Source organism: Channa argus, chromosome 16, assembly GCF_033026475.1.
Source record: "Channa argus isolate prfri chromosome 16, Channa argus male v1.0, whole genome shotgun sequence".
NCBI lineage: Eukaryota > Metazoa > Chordata > Actinopteri > Anabantiformes > Channidae > Channa > Channa argus.
Window position 1 is genome coordinate 22,547,577 of NC_090212.1, and position 16,902 is coordinate 22,564,478.

Here is a 16,902-nt window from a genome sequence, read left to right on the forward strand (position 1 = left end):
AACCAGGCTTTTAGGTCGCTGTGTGAGTCCACTGCTGGTCTGTGTGTGTGTGTGTTACTTTCCGTTGATAGGTAAAAACAAAATGAGAAACGCTTCACGAATTTGCGTGTCATCCTTGCGCAGGGGCCATGCTAATCTTCTCTGTATCGTTCCAATTTTAGTATATGTGCTACCGAAGTAACACAACTGTTCTACGTCACTGGTTTGTATTTAGAGGGCACCGAGGCACCACGCTCATGACTCATGGTGACGGCTTTCAGCAGCTTTTTGAGCCTCATTCAGGGCAGAGAGGTCTGCGTACACACACCTGGGAGATGTGCAGAGACCCACAGTGAGCAACAGTGGCCCACAAGTGACCCGCCCTGACCCGGATTGGCTCGGTCCTGTTCCCATAAGCAGCGAGGAGCTGAGGAGCAAGGGGGCTGATGGGAATTTTATGCAAATAGCCTGTACGTCAGGCACTGAGGATTGGACAAAGAACAAAAGCTGTACTCACAGCTCCTCCCCCTGCATTCCTCCCAGAGGCCCTGCAGCTGCTGACACACACACAGCGACAGAGGGGGGGCAGAGGACAGGCTGAGGGCTGAGGGAGGAACACACACAGGCTGCAGTGTGGGATCACTCGGCTGACCTCCTCCCTAATGGGTGATGATCAGCAGTTTGGACATGAGACAGACCAGGGTCTCTTCAGACTGGGCCTGGGAGGACAGAGGAGCAATCAGGAGAAATCACATTATGACTGTTACCGTCTGTGGACAGAACTAAATGTGTGATTACACGCACAGCGTGACCACATTATGGATTCTCGCTGTGAAGATGTGAACGTCTCTCTGCTGGTCTCATGTGGGACCAGGATAGAGAAACCAGCAGCATTTCACAGCCGCAGCAGCTTCTCATCAGAGTCCTTTGACTCACTTTAGTGAGGCAGCTCTTGCCTTGGCTGTGCTGACTACAGCCAGAAAAGGAAAAGACCAACTGTCCTCCTGCTTCCTGCTGCTTCTTTCTCTGTTCTACATTTGAGCTGCAGTTCCTCACGCTCAGCAGCAGGTGTCAGCCTGTCGCCGCAGACACCAAAGCTGAACCATCATTGGTTTTACTCACATTTAGACGGGACTGATGTCAACTGATGAGCCATTAACAGGTATCCGGCTCCTAATCCGTTTACCGTTCGGTGCAAAAGAAAATACAAATATCGTTATACCGCATTCCATGAATAAAACCTAATTTATTTCAACAAAATATCTCAAACTCTCAAACATAGTCCCCTCCCCTCCCCTCTTTTTTTAAATTGGGACTACAAAATTCAGATTCTAATGATATTTGATTTGAATAAAAGTTCATGTTTTGTGAGCCGACAAATCCCCAGGTAGGATTAGATGAAGTGTATTACTTTCATGGTCTAAAAGGAAGTGAGATCCAGTTCAACAACTGACAGCACGTGTTAGTAACAAGGCACAGTGTCTTTCTAGAGTGTACTAAGAAAGTAGCAGCACGATACTGTCATATTAGATTAACAATAATAAATGCTCAAAGGAGTAACACAGTAAATTAAAGTTCGAGTCGTAAATGGTATATTAACTTGTACCTGCTAACCTGCTATAGAATCAGAATCAGAACAGCACATCCATGCGTCAGATAGAAAAAACATTCCTTTTGATGTTGAGGTGAGTTAGGGCAGTTCAGTCAGAGCCATGCGCGAGATTTCATGGCTCCTTATGAGAATAAAGTTACTTCTTCTAATCCCAAACTTCTGTAGAGTGTACAAATATATATACTGTGTTTATATATAATACGTCCAGCTGTAGTTCATACATGAAACCACGACTTCCTGTGTCCTGTAAATAGCAGAATAAACGGCTCAGCATTATTCAAATGACAATAATATGCTCATGTTAATTGGACGTTTCTGCATTTACTCAGTGAGTCTTAACGTGAACGTAACGTAATGAAATGTAGCGATAAAAGAAAAAGGTTCTATCATTTATTATTCTTGCTTAGAGAATGTACTAAATCATTAGGAAAAACAGAAAATACGCGTGAACTATTTCTTTGTCTTGACAGTTTAGTGTCTTCCAGGTCGTGACGACCAAAACACACCTTATGCAGTTGATCAGTAGTGGGCAGGACAGCGGTCCTCCAGAGTGGACAGCGACTCATTTACTTACTACAATACCCATGAGTCTTGGCGCGAATCACAGCCGCCCTCAAAAAAGCTTCCGGATTTTATTTGATTTGATTTTTTTTCCTGGTGGGTTTTGTGTTTAATATCCACGGTTTCCACCGAGAGCAGAAGTTACTGTTTATTCCCTGAACTACTCAGAACCCAAAACCGAAGCAGAGGCCTTCTAGAAGGAAAAAGAGCAGCATAGCGGTTTCAACATGGCGTCACATTTCATTACATTACATGTAATCGTGATTACGGAGTGACGTAGAACTATGCAATCGCAGGGGAGGGGTCACCGAGACTTGTGGGAACTCTGTTCAGTCCTGTGGGTTGTTCTGTAAGGTTCCTGGGGTTCAAAGCCAGCGGGTGGAGTTTGCGTTGACACCATGACTGTGAGCGCGGCTGCAGCTGATGTCCGCCAGTCTCTGTTCCTGCTGTGAGCTGGTCGGACCAAGTTAAATCTGCTTAATGTCAACTGTGAAAATATAAAATGTCTTTTTAAAGCTGTTTGTATTTTGTGTGACGGTGTTATTATCCTGGACCGTGTATTTGTATCCGTAATAAAGTTCAGTGAGTTTGTTAATTTATCACATTGTAGCAGTTTTCCTCCAGGTGTGACTGTGTCATCTCAGTCTCAGGTTCACTCAAACATCAGCTCATATTGAGTCAATGTTCCCGTTGTTTTCTTCCTCTGTTTTCTCCGTTGTCATGTGTGACATTTAGAGCCTCTTTAATCTCTGTTTTAAACCAGACGAGTGATGGTTAAACAGTAGTGAAGCGTCTGCGTGTGTATCAATCACAAAGAGCGAAACCCTGAACTGTCGCGTTGAGAAGAATCACGTGACAAAGCTGCTGTGTCGTGAGGCACCAAAGTGGGTTTATCAGGAAGCTCAAAGGAGGAGGAGGAGACTTTGTTTGTTGCTGTTTGAATTAGTTTTTGTTTCATTATTATGCACATATTTATGAAACCATCGAGAAAAGGGACATTTTCTCCAGTCTGGGATCATTTTGACCTTTCAACTTTTCATTTTATTTGTAGGTAAAATGTGGGCTCTGCTCCACAGAGCTGTCTAACAGAAACAGCTGCACTTTATCGTTGCACCTCTAATATCTTGCTTTCAAATGTTTTTGTCCTCCTGCCTCGTCTGTACCTTGGGTAAGAGTTTTTTCCAAAGCAGAACTGGTCTGAAAGAGAAGAGGAGCCTTGGCGCCAACATGCTACAAGAACTTCTCTTATTAAATCTTCTGCAAAGCAAAAGAGATTTTTGTGCATTCTGCATTTGACATACTATTAGTCATTGTCATATTACTTTGGTTAGATTCAAACTAATTGGAATATTTACACTTCTTTCATTCATTTGGCACTTTATTATCAGCTGGTTAGGTAAACAACCATTTTATTTTTATTATTATTATTTTTATTATTATTTTTATTATTATTTATTTTTATCATTTTATTACTTTGGTCAAACATCAGATCAGATACCTGTCGCTAACTAAAGCTAAATCCATGATTGAAACCAATTTACCAAGGCCACAGTGAAACATGCTGTCTAGTGTCTGTGGAGAAACAGATGGGTTCAAGTAAGAGGCAGAGCAGACTGAGTACTTCATCATTTATTCATTATGTGAAGACATCAAGTAGTCCAGGAAGAATCAGATACTGGAAAATAAAACATTCATGTGTAAACAGATTTATGTCTTTTTCTCTGTCCATTTAGCATATTGACAAAGACGTTTCTATGAATTCAAGTTGACTTCAGGTTGTTAACATTATGCTGCTACTCAAACCAGTCGACCTCTTCAACCTACTAGACGTTTGAATTTGATTCATATTACGCTGAACAGAAAACATGAAGGAGACTGAAATGACTCATTTAATGAGGAAATTGTTCTTCATTCAGGTTGGATCCTAACTAAGTTCTGCTATTTTACAGCATCTTTAAGCTGCTTGTGCCATGCGGTGCTTATTTCTGTCACCTTATTGTACTGTGTTTACAGAATGGCCTCCCCGTGACAGAGAGACAGAGCCTAAACAAGGTACATAATGACTTGCGTGTCCATGCAGTTAAGTAGAAAAACCCCACTTACCCACTAGTTTACTAGGTCACATGCAGGAATATCAGTAGATTTAAATAATTCTGACTAGTTTTGGAAGCATGACTCCGATTTTACCTGTGTTGGAGCAGACTATGCAGTGAAGAGACACAGCAGAGCTCTTTTTCACAGCATGAACTGAGTAGATTTAAAAATTATGCCATGGAAAGTGACTTATTTAGACTTCTACAGGACACTTTGTAATCAATCCCAAGGACAAACTGCTCCTTTCTGCAGCCTGCAGTTTTGTCCTGCCCATGTGCTCTTAAAAGCTTATCAGAACCCTTGTTACATGTACAAATGACAGAGTAATCAGTGAAATCTGGAGAAAACCAAGTGGGACCTCATTAGTTAAACGCTTATAACTGTCTGACCGTTTGTCTTATTACAAAATTGACAAGTCCACACAAAGCCTCCTTCCATCCCAAATGTGTATCATCAGTCCCCCTCCACCTTTACCTCCTCTGTGCCTCCTGCTGCCCCACAAACCGGCTCATGCCCTCCATCCAGGATGACAGTGGAGAAGGAAGAATAGGGAGGAGCAGGACCGGAGGACCCTCCAGGAGAGTCAGGCCAGACCTGGTTTCAAGGATCAATGTGACATCTATTAAGCCCTACGTTGTGCTGATGTTGTGGGGGAATAAAGTAAATTTAGTCATATGGTTAGATAATTGGCAAATAGTCAACCAAGATGGGCTTATTGATGAGGTCACAAAGAGGACAAGAAGTCACAGGGTGTGTCGTGTTTAGAGGACTGCTTAAGATCACAGTAGGCACTTTGTTGTTATAAGGCCCAAAACAATGTAGTAGACAGTGAGTCCTGGGGTCACAAGATCTACAAGAAGGTGCAATAAAAGGGTTTTATTGGTTCTCAACTGACATCTTCAGATAACCAAAGGGACAAGAGTGATGATTGTCAACTGCCTGCACCTGGTTTCTTCATGTATGTTTTGTGAGGGTGGTTCCTTTCTTCGGTTTAAGTATAAATAGAAGGGGTTTGAGAGACACAAGGGAGAAACAACACTCAACATCCATGTGTTCTTCTCCATGCCCGCATGTATTAAACTGAGATGGTTCATCACGGTGATTTCTGTCTACAATTCTTCCAAGAAGGAAAATTGCTTTAACAATGTTTAGAGTACTCTTATTATATTTTACTGTATATAATCATAATGTTCTCTCTGTTGGATTACACAGTCTGGTGTTCTACCATTTACTGTGAGGGAAAATGTCAGTTTGCTGTTTAATCAATACTGCTGCTTTAGGGAGGGACATGAGGATACACAACTTTAAAGTCAAACTTTCTGTATCATTTGAAGTGTTTAAATGAAAAAGCTGCTGTAAAACATTTATCCAGCTCCTACTGAGATATCATTGCAGCAATACATACATGATTATTATGTTAAGAAATAAGACACATTATGTCAATTGCTATTCATGTCAAAATACAGTGCTTCACCATGTGACATGTGTGTAAATCTCTAGTTTGTTGTAATATTAACATAATACATGTTAAGAACACTGAATAAGCCTGTCAGTGTTGTAGTTCGGTATTTTCAGAGAAACATGTTTTATCTCACTGTTGACACAATTGTAATATTGCCTGTTTCTTAAACCAGGAGGAGGTGTCCACAGGTTCAAACAGTAAATCATGCAAAGGAGCAAGGTTTCTGCAGAGCTACAATAGGAACAAACATCCCCACAACAGCTTTATTCATAGACACACAGTCCAGTGGTCAAACAACGAGTAGAAAACTCTGAAACGTAATGAAATCACTATAAAAGCTTTCACCTCAGGTGTAGGGAAGCAGCAGCTTTAACTACAAAGTATGATATTTTTCAGTGAACTTTAGATTGTACATTGAAACTAAAATATATTTACTATGTTAAAAACACTTAAAGAAAATAAAAGGGTGATTCTACAGTTTGTTAAAGGACTGATAATATTTATTTGTACAGTACTCTTTCAAACTAAGTGAACAAGGTGCTTCACAATGAAATGCAAGAAAACAAAAAATGACATGAGAAATGTACTTAAAATAGTATATTGTGCAATATGTTTTTAAATCCAACAACTCACCAGCTGAACAGTTTGGATTTACTCTGCAGGGAATAAATCACAAACACATGTCAAAACACCTGAACACAAACACTTCCACACTAAAACAGATGTGATGGTGTAGAGCAGACTCACTCTTTGAATGCTGCTTCCTCTTCTCTGTCAGCCACTCCTCCACCGAGCAGCCCTTTGCAGTGGAGCAGAAGTGTTCTCCTCTGAAGCGGCTGTGACCAAACTGCTTGGTCTTTGGTTGGCCACAGCAACGACACAGGAAGTGGGTGAAGTTCTTCCTGGGCTGTCTTAGGGGTTCACCCCCCCTCCATGGCCAGCTGACGCTGCCTCTCCCTAAGCCTCCGCTGCCAGGCGGTAGTACGAGGCACATGGTGAGGGGTGAAGGTAGCTGCTGGAGAGTTGGAGGCCACGGGTGCAGAGGTGGAGGCTGCTGGATAGTTGGGGGCAACTGCTAGAGAAGTGAAGGCTGCAGAGTTGGAAGCTGCTGCCTCAGAAGGGGAGGTTGCTGAAGTCTGGGGTTGAAAGTGTCTCTTCCTAGGCTCTCTGAGGAGTTCATCCATCTCCATGGCCAGGGACTGCTGCTCCTCCCTCAGGATCTGCTGCCTGGCGGTGGTGCAAGGCATGGGGTGAGGGGTGAAGGCTGTAGCGGTGGAGGAAACTGCCGGAGAGGCAGAGGCTGCAGAGGTGGAGCTGGTGGTGGCAGTAGCAGACATGTAGGGTAGAGGCTGCATGTTAGGGATGAACCGGCTCAGAAAGTTTCTCTCTAGTCTGAGAGTCCAGCCGTTGTACCTGCAGTGTTAAATGTTGGTTAGATTTACATGAAGAGGGGGTGTCTTATAGTTGCCTGGTAGTGGTTAAGGACACGGACTCTGTAATCATAATCTCCCCCGTTTGACACCTGAACGGTGGACCCTGGTTTCATGTCACACCCCTCTCTCTCTCTCTCTGCCCCGTTTTCCTGTCTCTCTATTCAGTCTACACTCAAATAATGGGCACAAAATGGCAAAAAATACATAGAATTAGAAACACAAAGATTAATGTTAAGCGTTTGAGGTCTGATAGCAGCTTGTGTTATGTTTGATTTTAAGCTTCATCACATCATAGAGATGTCAATAAACAGACTCTCACCACTCAGACAGGGTGGCCCCGGTCACAGCAAACAGCTGGAGCTTCATTCTAGTTGCGAGGATCGGGTGCAGGATTACAGTACGCCGGATTGTGCTGTAGTCCTTAAGAACCAGAGTCCAACGGTTTATCAAACAGCCCCCCTCCCTCTTGCTGCTTGGATGCTTGAATGTCATACAATGGTGACAAATAAATGTTGGATGAGAGGAGTGGAGAGAGGGTTAAGTGCATTGCATAGCTAAGTGCATTGGGGGGGGGGGCAGCATAACTATAACTAACTAGGTTATAGGTTTATATATATATATATATATAAGAAGGTTTTAAGCCTAGACTTAAAAGTAGAGATGGTGTCTGCTTTCCGAATCTGAACTGGGAGCTGATTCCACAGGAGAGGAGCTTGATAGCTAAAGGCTCTGCCTCCCATTCTACCTTTGGAAATTCTGGGAACCACAAGTAGGCCTGCATTCTGAGATTGAAGTGGTCTGTGGAACTATGAGGTCTTTTACATATGATGGAGCCTGACCGTTCAGAGCTTTATATGTAAGAAGCAGGGTTTTAAATTATATTCTACATTTTATGGGAAGTCAATGGAGAGAAGCTAGTAAAGGTGAAATATGATCTCTCTTGCTAAAGCTAGTCGGCACTCTTGTTGCAGCATACATGCATATAGAACATGAATAAAGTGCACCACAAAGAATAGGCCAACATAGTTGTGCACAATTAGTTTATGTTTACCTGTATTATGATAATAAATAAGTAATGTGGAGTTGTGGCTGTGGCTATGACCACGCCCTAGCTTGCACTTTTTTTTCATGTGTGTTCTTCCACCACCTGTGTTTATCTCTAACTGCTCTATCCCACTGTCACAGAGACTTTCACTGGTAAAATCCTCACTGGGAGGTTATTCCATATTCCATATGGAAACATCATCTCAGTGAAAGTGTGTGTAAAGGTGTGTATGTGTGTGTTAGTATCATGATCAAAGAAACACAGCTTTCGTCTGTTCCAGTCCAGAATTACTTTGATCCTCTGGAACTTCTTCTGTATTGGGAGAACAGTTTCTAGAGCTGGTGGTGACCATGCTGCATATTTACCAATCATCAAACCATATTGTCCATAAACCAGATTGTATGTGTCCCTTCCTCTTCACAGACTTTGCCAACGCACCCAGTTCCCAGTCCATACTGTCTCCAACCTCGATGTCCCAGCTATGAGTGCCTGAGTTAAAACCCTCAGAGCCCAGGACAGACCAGCGAAAATCAAACCTCTCTGGATTGTCAGGAAGCTGCTGTTTGTCTCCATATGTCACACTGGTCAGATCTTCAGACAGGATCAGTTTTTGATGAGCAGTGTTTGGATCCAGAACCACAGGAGTGTAGGAGACCACGTCCTTCATCTTGTTCCAGATGTTGAAGCTCAGGTTGCCCAGGTGTTTGGCCTGGTCTATCAGAGCTCCTGAGGAGAGCTGTGGATCCTCCAGCAGGAGGCGCTGCTGGACTGTGTCCAATGCAGCCTTGTAGTTGTGCAGGAATGAGACGTCTTCAGCTCTCAGCTCGTCCTCTGTGTCTCTGACTGTGTCTGAAAGAGCTGCTATCTCTCTGCTTAGAGCCTCCATCTTCTCCTTCATCCTCTGACTCTTCTGCTCCTCTTCCTCCCTCAGTGCAGCCATCCTGGCTTCCTCTTCCTCCTGTAGAAACTGGTGAAGCTTCTTAAACTGCTCCTGAATCTTCTTCTCTGTGTGTCGGGCCTGGATCTTAATGTGTTCTGCTGTTTGATCAAATTTCCCTTTAACATTTTTACAGAGCTCCAGTTTGTCCTGCAAGTCCTTCAGGCATCTCTGCAGCTTCTCTCTGTGATACAATGCAGCTTCATCAATGGGTCTGAACCTGTGGTTGATGTGTTTTTCTGAATCTCTGCAGACCAGACACACTAGCTGCTGATGGTCCAGACAGAAGAGTTTGAGTTTCTCCGAATGCAGACTGCAGAGACTCTCTGAAGGTCTGAAAGCCATTTAGTCTGTGAGTGAACACAGCCGACACAAAGTACAGTCAGCCATGACTCTCCTCCCTCCTTTACTGACTTCACTAACATTACTTTCACTTTGAGTCACATTTAGTCAAACTCACCTTCAGTGTGTGGTGTCAGCAGGTTGAAGCAGCAGTGTTGTAGTTTTCCTCTTTTCTCTCCTGTAGCTGGACTCAGTCATAGGAAGTTGTTGGTTTGGTCTGAAGTGAATCTGAGCATCTGGTTGTTAGGTGGTGTCTCTTTAGTGTCAGAGAAAAAATAGCCGCTTCTTGTTTTGTCTCAGGTGAGTCAGGTGAGGGGTGGAGCTTTGTCACATTTGTTTTGCTAAATGGTGCTGCACCAACAATAACACAGCCTAAGTTTCATTTTTGAAGTACTGAAACATTGTTGGCAAACATTAAAAATATTATAGATGATAAACTGATTTTGAGAAAATTGGTTTTATAAAAGCTGTTTTTATGTCTTTGTGTGGCACATTGCCACATTGGTTTTATTACAGATAGAAATTCTAAATCATCTTATCTTCTAAGCTTTGTGCATATTAAATGACTGCACTGCCGCAATTATCTGACTATATAACTAGCTTAAAACACAAACACCCAGACTACATTTTCATCATATTTGGAGACTTTAGGAAAACAAGTCTGAGTCACGACTATTCGGAACAGAGCAGCTTTGGGTCACTCAGGTCACTTCATGATTTATCACCTCCTGATCCACAAGGAAAAACTAAAATCTCTAAAGCCTGTAGTTGCAACTGTGAGGAGATGGAGCAATGGCTGCACAGACTGGAGTGTTTTGAAGCTGCAGCTGAAAACTTAGATAAACTAAGTGACACTAAGAAATCCTACATCAGGATTGAAAGATACAACTCCAAGCTTCCATTACAGGACCAAGTAGCTACAGGCCATTCGCTCTGGCATCTGTGGTCTTGAAATCCTTTGAACAACTAAAGTTGAACCACCTGAACGCCATCACAGGGCCCCTGCTGGACCCCCTGCATTATGCCTACAGTAGATGATGCAGTTAACGTGAGTCCCCTTTACATCCCAGACCACCTCAACAGCCCTCAACACATGCACGGCTTTTGTTTGTGGAGTTCAGTGTTTATCACACCCTTTCAGAAATCCTATGGTCCAAACCCATCTCTCTGTATACACCTCCATCACCAGCTTCCTCAACAACATTAACTTTTTCTGTTGCGATAAACCAGATCATGTCGGACACTATCCCTCTTTCATGTGGAGTACCACAGGGATCAGGTTTAGGTCCCTTGCTGTTTTTATGTTATATGACAACTCTTGCTCAGATAATTCAGTGTTTTAAGCATGTGCTTATCGCTTATATGCTGATGATATTCAGCTGTATTGCTCTTTCTGGGAGTCTGAGTTTCACTTGTTGTCTAGCTTGTTGGAATGTTTGTCTTGTAATAGGGAGTGGTTGGGCAGTAACTACCTTCAACTAAATCCAAAAAAGACAAAAACTTTGATTGTTGCCTCAGATAAGAAAATTCTGCAGATCAGGCAACGCCTTGGTTCTTTAGGCTCCTCTGTTCAGTCGAGCCTCAAGAACCTTGTTGTTGTATTTGATCAATCTATGTCCTTAGATCAACATTCAGTACAGATAGTCAAAAACTATTTTTATCAATTACAGAATATTTCTAAAATGAGGCTTAGACTTAGAGATGATCATACATGCTTTTTCTCATCTCATTTGGACTATTAACTCACTTGTCTGCAAACGTGTTATAAATCGCTTTCAGATTGTTTAGAACTCAGCAGCGAGGCTTTTAACAGGAACCAGCAGAGGATCCCACATCACACCGGTTTTATATTCTCCTCACTGGTTACCAATCAAATATAGAACTGATTTTAAAATCCTGGTGCTCACTTATAGAGTCCTTCATGGCAATGCTCCTGAGTACATTTCGGACCCGTTGACCCCTTATGGCTCCTCTAGACCATTGAGGTCATCAGGTCAAAATCGTGGTCCCTAAAACCTATTTTAAAAATCGGGGGGATCCTTCTTTTTAGTCTGTGGCTCCCAGACTGTGGAACGCTCCTGCCTCTGCATGTGGCTGATTCTACTGATTCTCTGTCTTCAAAGTGGAACTACAATAGTTTACAGATTAATTCATATTTTTGTAGTCAATAAAGTTTTTAGAAAAAAAAACACGTCTCTTAAGGTCGTCTGATATTTAGAGGAAAAAAGTCAGTGTACATTTAATTGTTTTAATAATATAAACGTCTTTTGACACTTACTCATGTGCTTAGGTCAGATTGTAATAAGTGACATCACTGTGACAGGTTTTTTAATGTTTGAACCTGCTGTTGGGTCAAATATAGGTCCGGTCTCAGGGTCCACCTTAAACCTCAGACACGTTTCCGGGAGCTGCGTAGCGGATTCTGCTGCCGTCTGCGAGTCAACATGAATCTTTCTGAGGCGAAGCTAGAGCTGAAGCAACTGCTTAGCCGAGTGAGTCCGCCCGAGCTCCCGAAGCTGCTCCACTGGATCCGGAACTCAGGTGAACAACTCACCTCACACATGGTCTGATCCAGAGTCCAGTTTTACTGAAGCATCAGCGTCAGTGGGTTTGTTGGAGTGGAAGGTACTTTACTTTTTCTTCCACTCCGTGTATCTCACAGCTTCATGGTTGTTAAAGCAGAATCCACTGAAACCAAACCTACTGATGTAGTACTGTGAATGAATGAAGTATCAGTCAGTACATGAAAATAAAAAAAATCAGCTCCACCTTTATGTGCTGCTGCTTCTGACGACAAATGTCTCTAAAACCGACCTTTGTCGTCAGGTTTTTATTCATCACTAAAAATGTTTCAAACGAAAATTTGTTTGCAGTTTACATTTATTTATTTTTTTGCTGAAACTTTATTTATGAGGCTAAATGGGGTCAAATACTTTACTTTTACTGCAGTACTCATGCTTTTGGACTTCAAGTACATTTTACGCTCCTTGAATACACATTTTTAATGTGGTACTTCTTGTCATGGAGTACTTTTTAAGGGAAGTACTTGCTTGTCAACTTGAGTATTGTGTACTTTATTCACCTCAACAATGATACACCTGAATACAGTGGTGAGTTACTCGGACTACGTTACCCAGAAGCCTGTGTGTGCGTCTCCTGCAGACGAGCTGGACGACCTGCAGCTGGACAACAGAACGGTGATGCTGCAGAGCATTGCTGACGACCTGAGAGCCCGCCTGCCTCTGGATGCCATGTTGGCCTCTGAGACTGCTGCACACCACAAGGTGCTGTAGGGATTTCTGCTTATAGGAATACTGCCAACCAGTACTACAGCAGACTGCACACTGTTAATAAAAACTACTACAACATTTTATTGTGTTCTGTAAGGGAAAAGTGTGCTGTCAGGAGCAATGTATGACCCAGCTGCTCCAAAAAGATTTGGTCAGCAGTTTTTTTTTTGATGATGATGGTGATGACAATGATAATAAAGATGAAGGTATGCATTTCAGATGCAGCAGTGCACGCGGCCGACAGTCCATGTGGACAGTTTCCTGTATGATGACGAGCAGGTGGATGCTCTGTGTGAGGAGGGAACCATGAGCCGGACCTACTGCCTGAGCTGTGGATCCTCCAGGACTGCACCTCTGGGTGGGAACCAACCAGTGTGTTATTGTGTGCTTTACTTTCATTTTGTTTGGAGACGTGCTCACAGTTTGCTTCTTCTCCTCCTGCAGACTTCATCTCTCACTCTTTCTCTGTGTCAGAGCTTCAGTTTCTGTTCCACAACGTCCTCCCAGACCTGAGTGGTCGGATGCTGGTGGACGTTGGTTCCAGACTGGGAGCTGTTCTGTATGGGGTCAGAGGTCATCACACACACACACACACACACACACACACACACACACACACACACACACACACACACACACACACACACACACACACACACACACCCAGCAGAGGACACCAACAGTTCCTTCAGTTTAACTCACATGTTCAACCAAAATCTGAGTTGAAAAACATTTATATAAAAGATGGATGTGATTGTTCCACAATAATGATTATCACAGAGTGACATGACTCATTTGATTAAACAGAGCAACAGCACATTAATGTGAAACAGAGACCTGCAGCACCCCCACAGGGCACAGTCATCCAGAAAATAAAACAGAAGGGATCAAACTTATGATGAACATGAATATAATTCTTCTTACTTCTTCTTTTCTTTTCGGCTGTTCCCTTTCAGGGGTCTCCACAGCGAATCATGTGCCTCCATCTAACCCTGTCCTCTGCATCCTCTTCACTCACACCAACTAACTTCATGTCCTCTCTCACTACATCCATAAATCTCCTCTTTGTGACACTTTTCTCCACCCGTTCCAACCTGCTTGCACTCGCCTCTTTACCTCTTTTCCACACTCTCTGTTGCTGTGAACCATTGACCCTAAGTACTTAAAGTCCTGCAACTTTCTCACCTCTGCTCCCTGTAACCTCACCATTCCACCTGGGTCCCTCTCATTCACATGTATTCTGTCTTAAGCTTCATTCCTCTATTTTCCAGAGCAGACCTCCACCTCTGTAGATTTTCCTCCACCTGCTCCCTGCTAACCCCATCTGTCAGTCTGTCCATCTCCAGAGCAAACAAGAAGGGGCTCAGAGCCTTGATCCTTGATGCAGACCCACCTCCACCTTGAACTCCTCTGTCACACCTACAGCACCTCACCACTGTCTTACAGCTCTCATACATGTCCTGCACCACTCTAACACACTTCTCTGCCACTCCAGACGTCCTCATACAATACCACAGCTCCTCTCTCTGCACCCTCTCATACGCTTTCTCTAAATCTACAAAGACACATGAACATGAATAAAATTATAGAATGGAATCACAGAACAAAAGGAATTTGAATTGTTGACTGTATTTTTGTGTGTCTGTGTGTTAATGTGTGTTCAGGGCTACGTGTACAGCTCGGCCTCTCAGCTGATCGGTGTGGAGCTCAGTGAGGAATTTGTTCAGCTGCAGAACGATGTGTTGCTCAGATTCAGACTTAATGACAGAGTTCAGGTTCGTTTCTGAATGGCCCACAGAATTCATCAGTCATTTCCTAATGCTTTTATAGAGACAGGCTTACAGGTGTTGGGTGGTCCAAAAATGATCCAGTCCAGACATCGTTGTATGACAAACACCCAACTGTTATTGAATTCCATGTTCCACAATTGAGCTCATAACAAAGTATTTCCACAGAAAATGTTAAGATGATAAGTCCACAAACCCGTTTCTCCGCGTACCTCCACAGCTACATTTACATTTACATTTAGTCATTTAGCAGACGCTTTTATCCAAAGCGACTTACAAGTGAGATACAAGGCAGCAAAAATCTAAGTCAAGGACAAAACATCAAAGCAAAGTCCTATCAGAGAAGTGTTATTAGTTCACGAGATGCAAGTGCGAGAAAGAGCAGAAAGGATTTTTTTTTTTTAAGAGATTTAAGTGGATAGGAAGATGCGGAAGAAGCTACATGCGCAACTTCCCACTACTACCTTGTAGCACCATTAGCTGTAACAAAACATTGTTTCTCTGACACCAGACTATGCAACAGACATTTAAAGGCAGTTATGTGACGTCACTGATGACATCATTGGTACCTACACTTCTTCATTTACCTAACCTTTCAAGACACAGCGACCAGAGAACAAAAAAAGCAGAACAACACAGAAAAAAATCGTGTTGCCTCATACAGCTCCATTCTGCTGGTTTTCACTCAGATTTATTTAGTTTTATTGTAACTGTATTGCCTACATTCTAGTTCTTAATGTTGCAACTCTGCTTCAGCCAAAACACTGTTCCAACTACTAACCACTTAACTGATCTGTCAAGTTAAAACACAGATCAATAAGGATCAGTGTTTGTGAAAGGTTTACCCACCAGGCTGTGACATCACAATCTGTGTAAAGAGAGTAGAACTCAAATAAGCTGTTTCTGATAAGTAGAGCCTGTTCCCCTGCAGGTTCTTCATGCTGACATCTGCACGCAGGACGTTCTGCTGCAGAATGCTGATGTTCTGATCATGAACAACGTGTTTGAGTTCTTCATGGAGCCCAGCGAGCAGCTGAGGTAAGGACATACAGATTCCAAGTATGTATGCAGAAATACAATAGAAATACTCAAATATATAAAAAACACAGAAAGATACACAAATATTAAATTCAGTCAGTACAGAAAGAACACAGAAATACACACATTTTGTGTGTGTTCAGAGCGTGGAGGTTCATCACGCAGAACTTCAGGAAGCGAGGAGCTCTATTGGTGACGGTTCCCAGTCTACAGGAGAGTCTGAACGCTCTGCAGGTAAAACCCACCTGTACACACAATTACTGAAGTTTGTTAGTCAACACAGTTTTGAGTTTAGGCACTGAAAATAAGAAAGATGAACCAGGTTTTTTCTGGAGGAACTGGGAGCATCAGCTCTCTGGTCGTTTAAAGGTTCCTGTTTAATGATATGATCGAACTGTGTCCAGCAGGAGGCACTGCAGCCCGGGTGGGTGGAGGAACTGCCTGTGGACTATGACGTTTACCTGGGGAGAGACACAGACACAGACAGTCTCAGACAGATCCACCTGTACCGGGTCATATGAACTTGTCTGGACTGGTTTGTGCTGCTTCACACTGTTCAGAACTAGTCTGATTCTTGAACTGGTCTGGACTAGGTTGAACGGGTTTGTGTTGGTCTGCATTGCTCTGGATTGACTTCAATCAGCCAGATTTAAGATCTGGTTTGAATTAGTCTAGATTAATTTGAGCTAGTCTGAACTTCATCTGTTTGATTCTCAACTAGTCCCAATTTCTCTGATGCTTTGGGCTTGTGGTCTGGACTGGACTTATTTGAGCCGGACTGATTTGGACATTTTCTTAATTGTCTGGCCTGATCTGAAAGTGCATTGAACTGCTTTGACTCTGAACTGCTCTGGGCTCATATGGATGTGGTCTGAACTGGTTTGGACTACAGTTTTTAGATTCCAGCTCAGAACTCTGAAACCATCCAGTCAGTATCTTGGTTCCTTTGTTGTTGCACTTGTCATGCTGTTGTCATTAAAACGTGTGTTCCTTTATTTTATTAATAAAAAAACAGCAAGAAGTCAAATTCTCAGGTTTTAATAAATATTTGATGCTTTGATGTCGGTTTTCACTTGAAATACATTTTTTTTCTTTTTTCTGTTTTATAGTTTTGGATAATTTTTATTATATTTTACTCTATGAAAAAAGTTTGTACCCTTCAGGGTTTGTCTTGTCAGGGTTTAAATTAATTTTTTAATTAACTCTCCAGTTAAACCGAAGAACCTGCCTCCACCAGATGCTTGACAGTTACACTTTAATCATACAGGTGGTTCACATTCGACTAAAACGATTATTATATGCCAGAGCAAAGGACATTAATA

At 42.6% G+C, this 16,902-nt stretch overlaps 1 protein-coding gene, 1 non-coding gene and 1 pseudogene across 6 annotated transcripts; 1 reads left to right on the forward strand and 2 right to left on the reverse strand.

The window, feature by feature from the left end:
• Window positions 1–78: 78 nt before the first annotated feature.
• On the reverse strand, window positions 79–184 carry LOC137101994 (U6 spliceosomal RNA). The gene has a single exon (XR_010911152.1). It is a non-coding gene; the product is annotated as a U6 spliceosomal RNA (small nuclear RNA).
• Window positions 185–6,926: 6,742 nt separating this feature from the next.
• LOC137101168 (nuclear factor 7, ovary-like) lies at window positions 6,927–9,468 on the reverse strand (annotated as a pseudogene).
• Window positions 9,336–16,640, forward strand: zgc:109986 (uncharacterized protein LOC553566 homolog). Of its 5 annotated transcripts, XM_067479201.1 has the most exons (9): window positions 9,336–9,475; window positions 11,828–12,006; window positions 12,574–12,749; window positions 12,975–13,113; window positions 13,200–13,321; window positions 14,420–14,530; window positions 15,474–15,580; window positions 15,724–15,814; window positions 15,985–16,640. In XM_067479201.1, the coding sequence occupies exons 2-9, from the start codon at window positions 11,910–11,912 to the stop codon at window positions 16,099–16,101; spliced, it is 960 nt and encodes a 319-aa protein (XP_067335302.1). In that variant the 5' UTR covers window positions 9,336–9,475; window positions 11,828–11,909; the 3' UTR covers window positions 16,102–16,640. The 5 variants fall into 5 exon arrangements, with proteins under 5 accessions (XP_067335302.1, XP_067335301.1, XP_067335303.1 ...); XM_067479200.1 differs by lacking the exon at window positions 9,336–9,475 and having other exon boundaries at window positions 11,758–12,006; XM_067479202.1 differs by lacking the exon at window positions 9,336–9,475 and having other exon boundaries at window positions 11,758–12,006; window positions 15,988–16,640.
• Window positions 16,641–16,902: the final 262 nt, after the last annotated feature.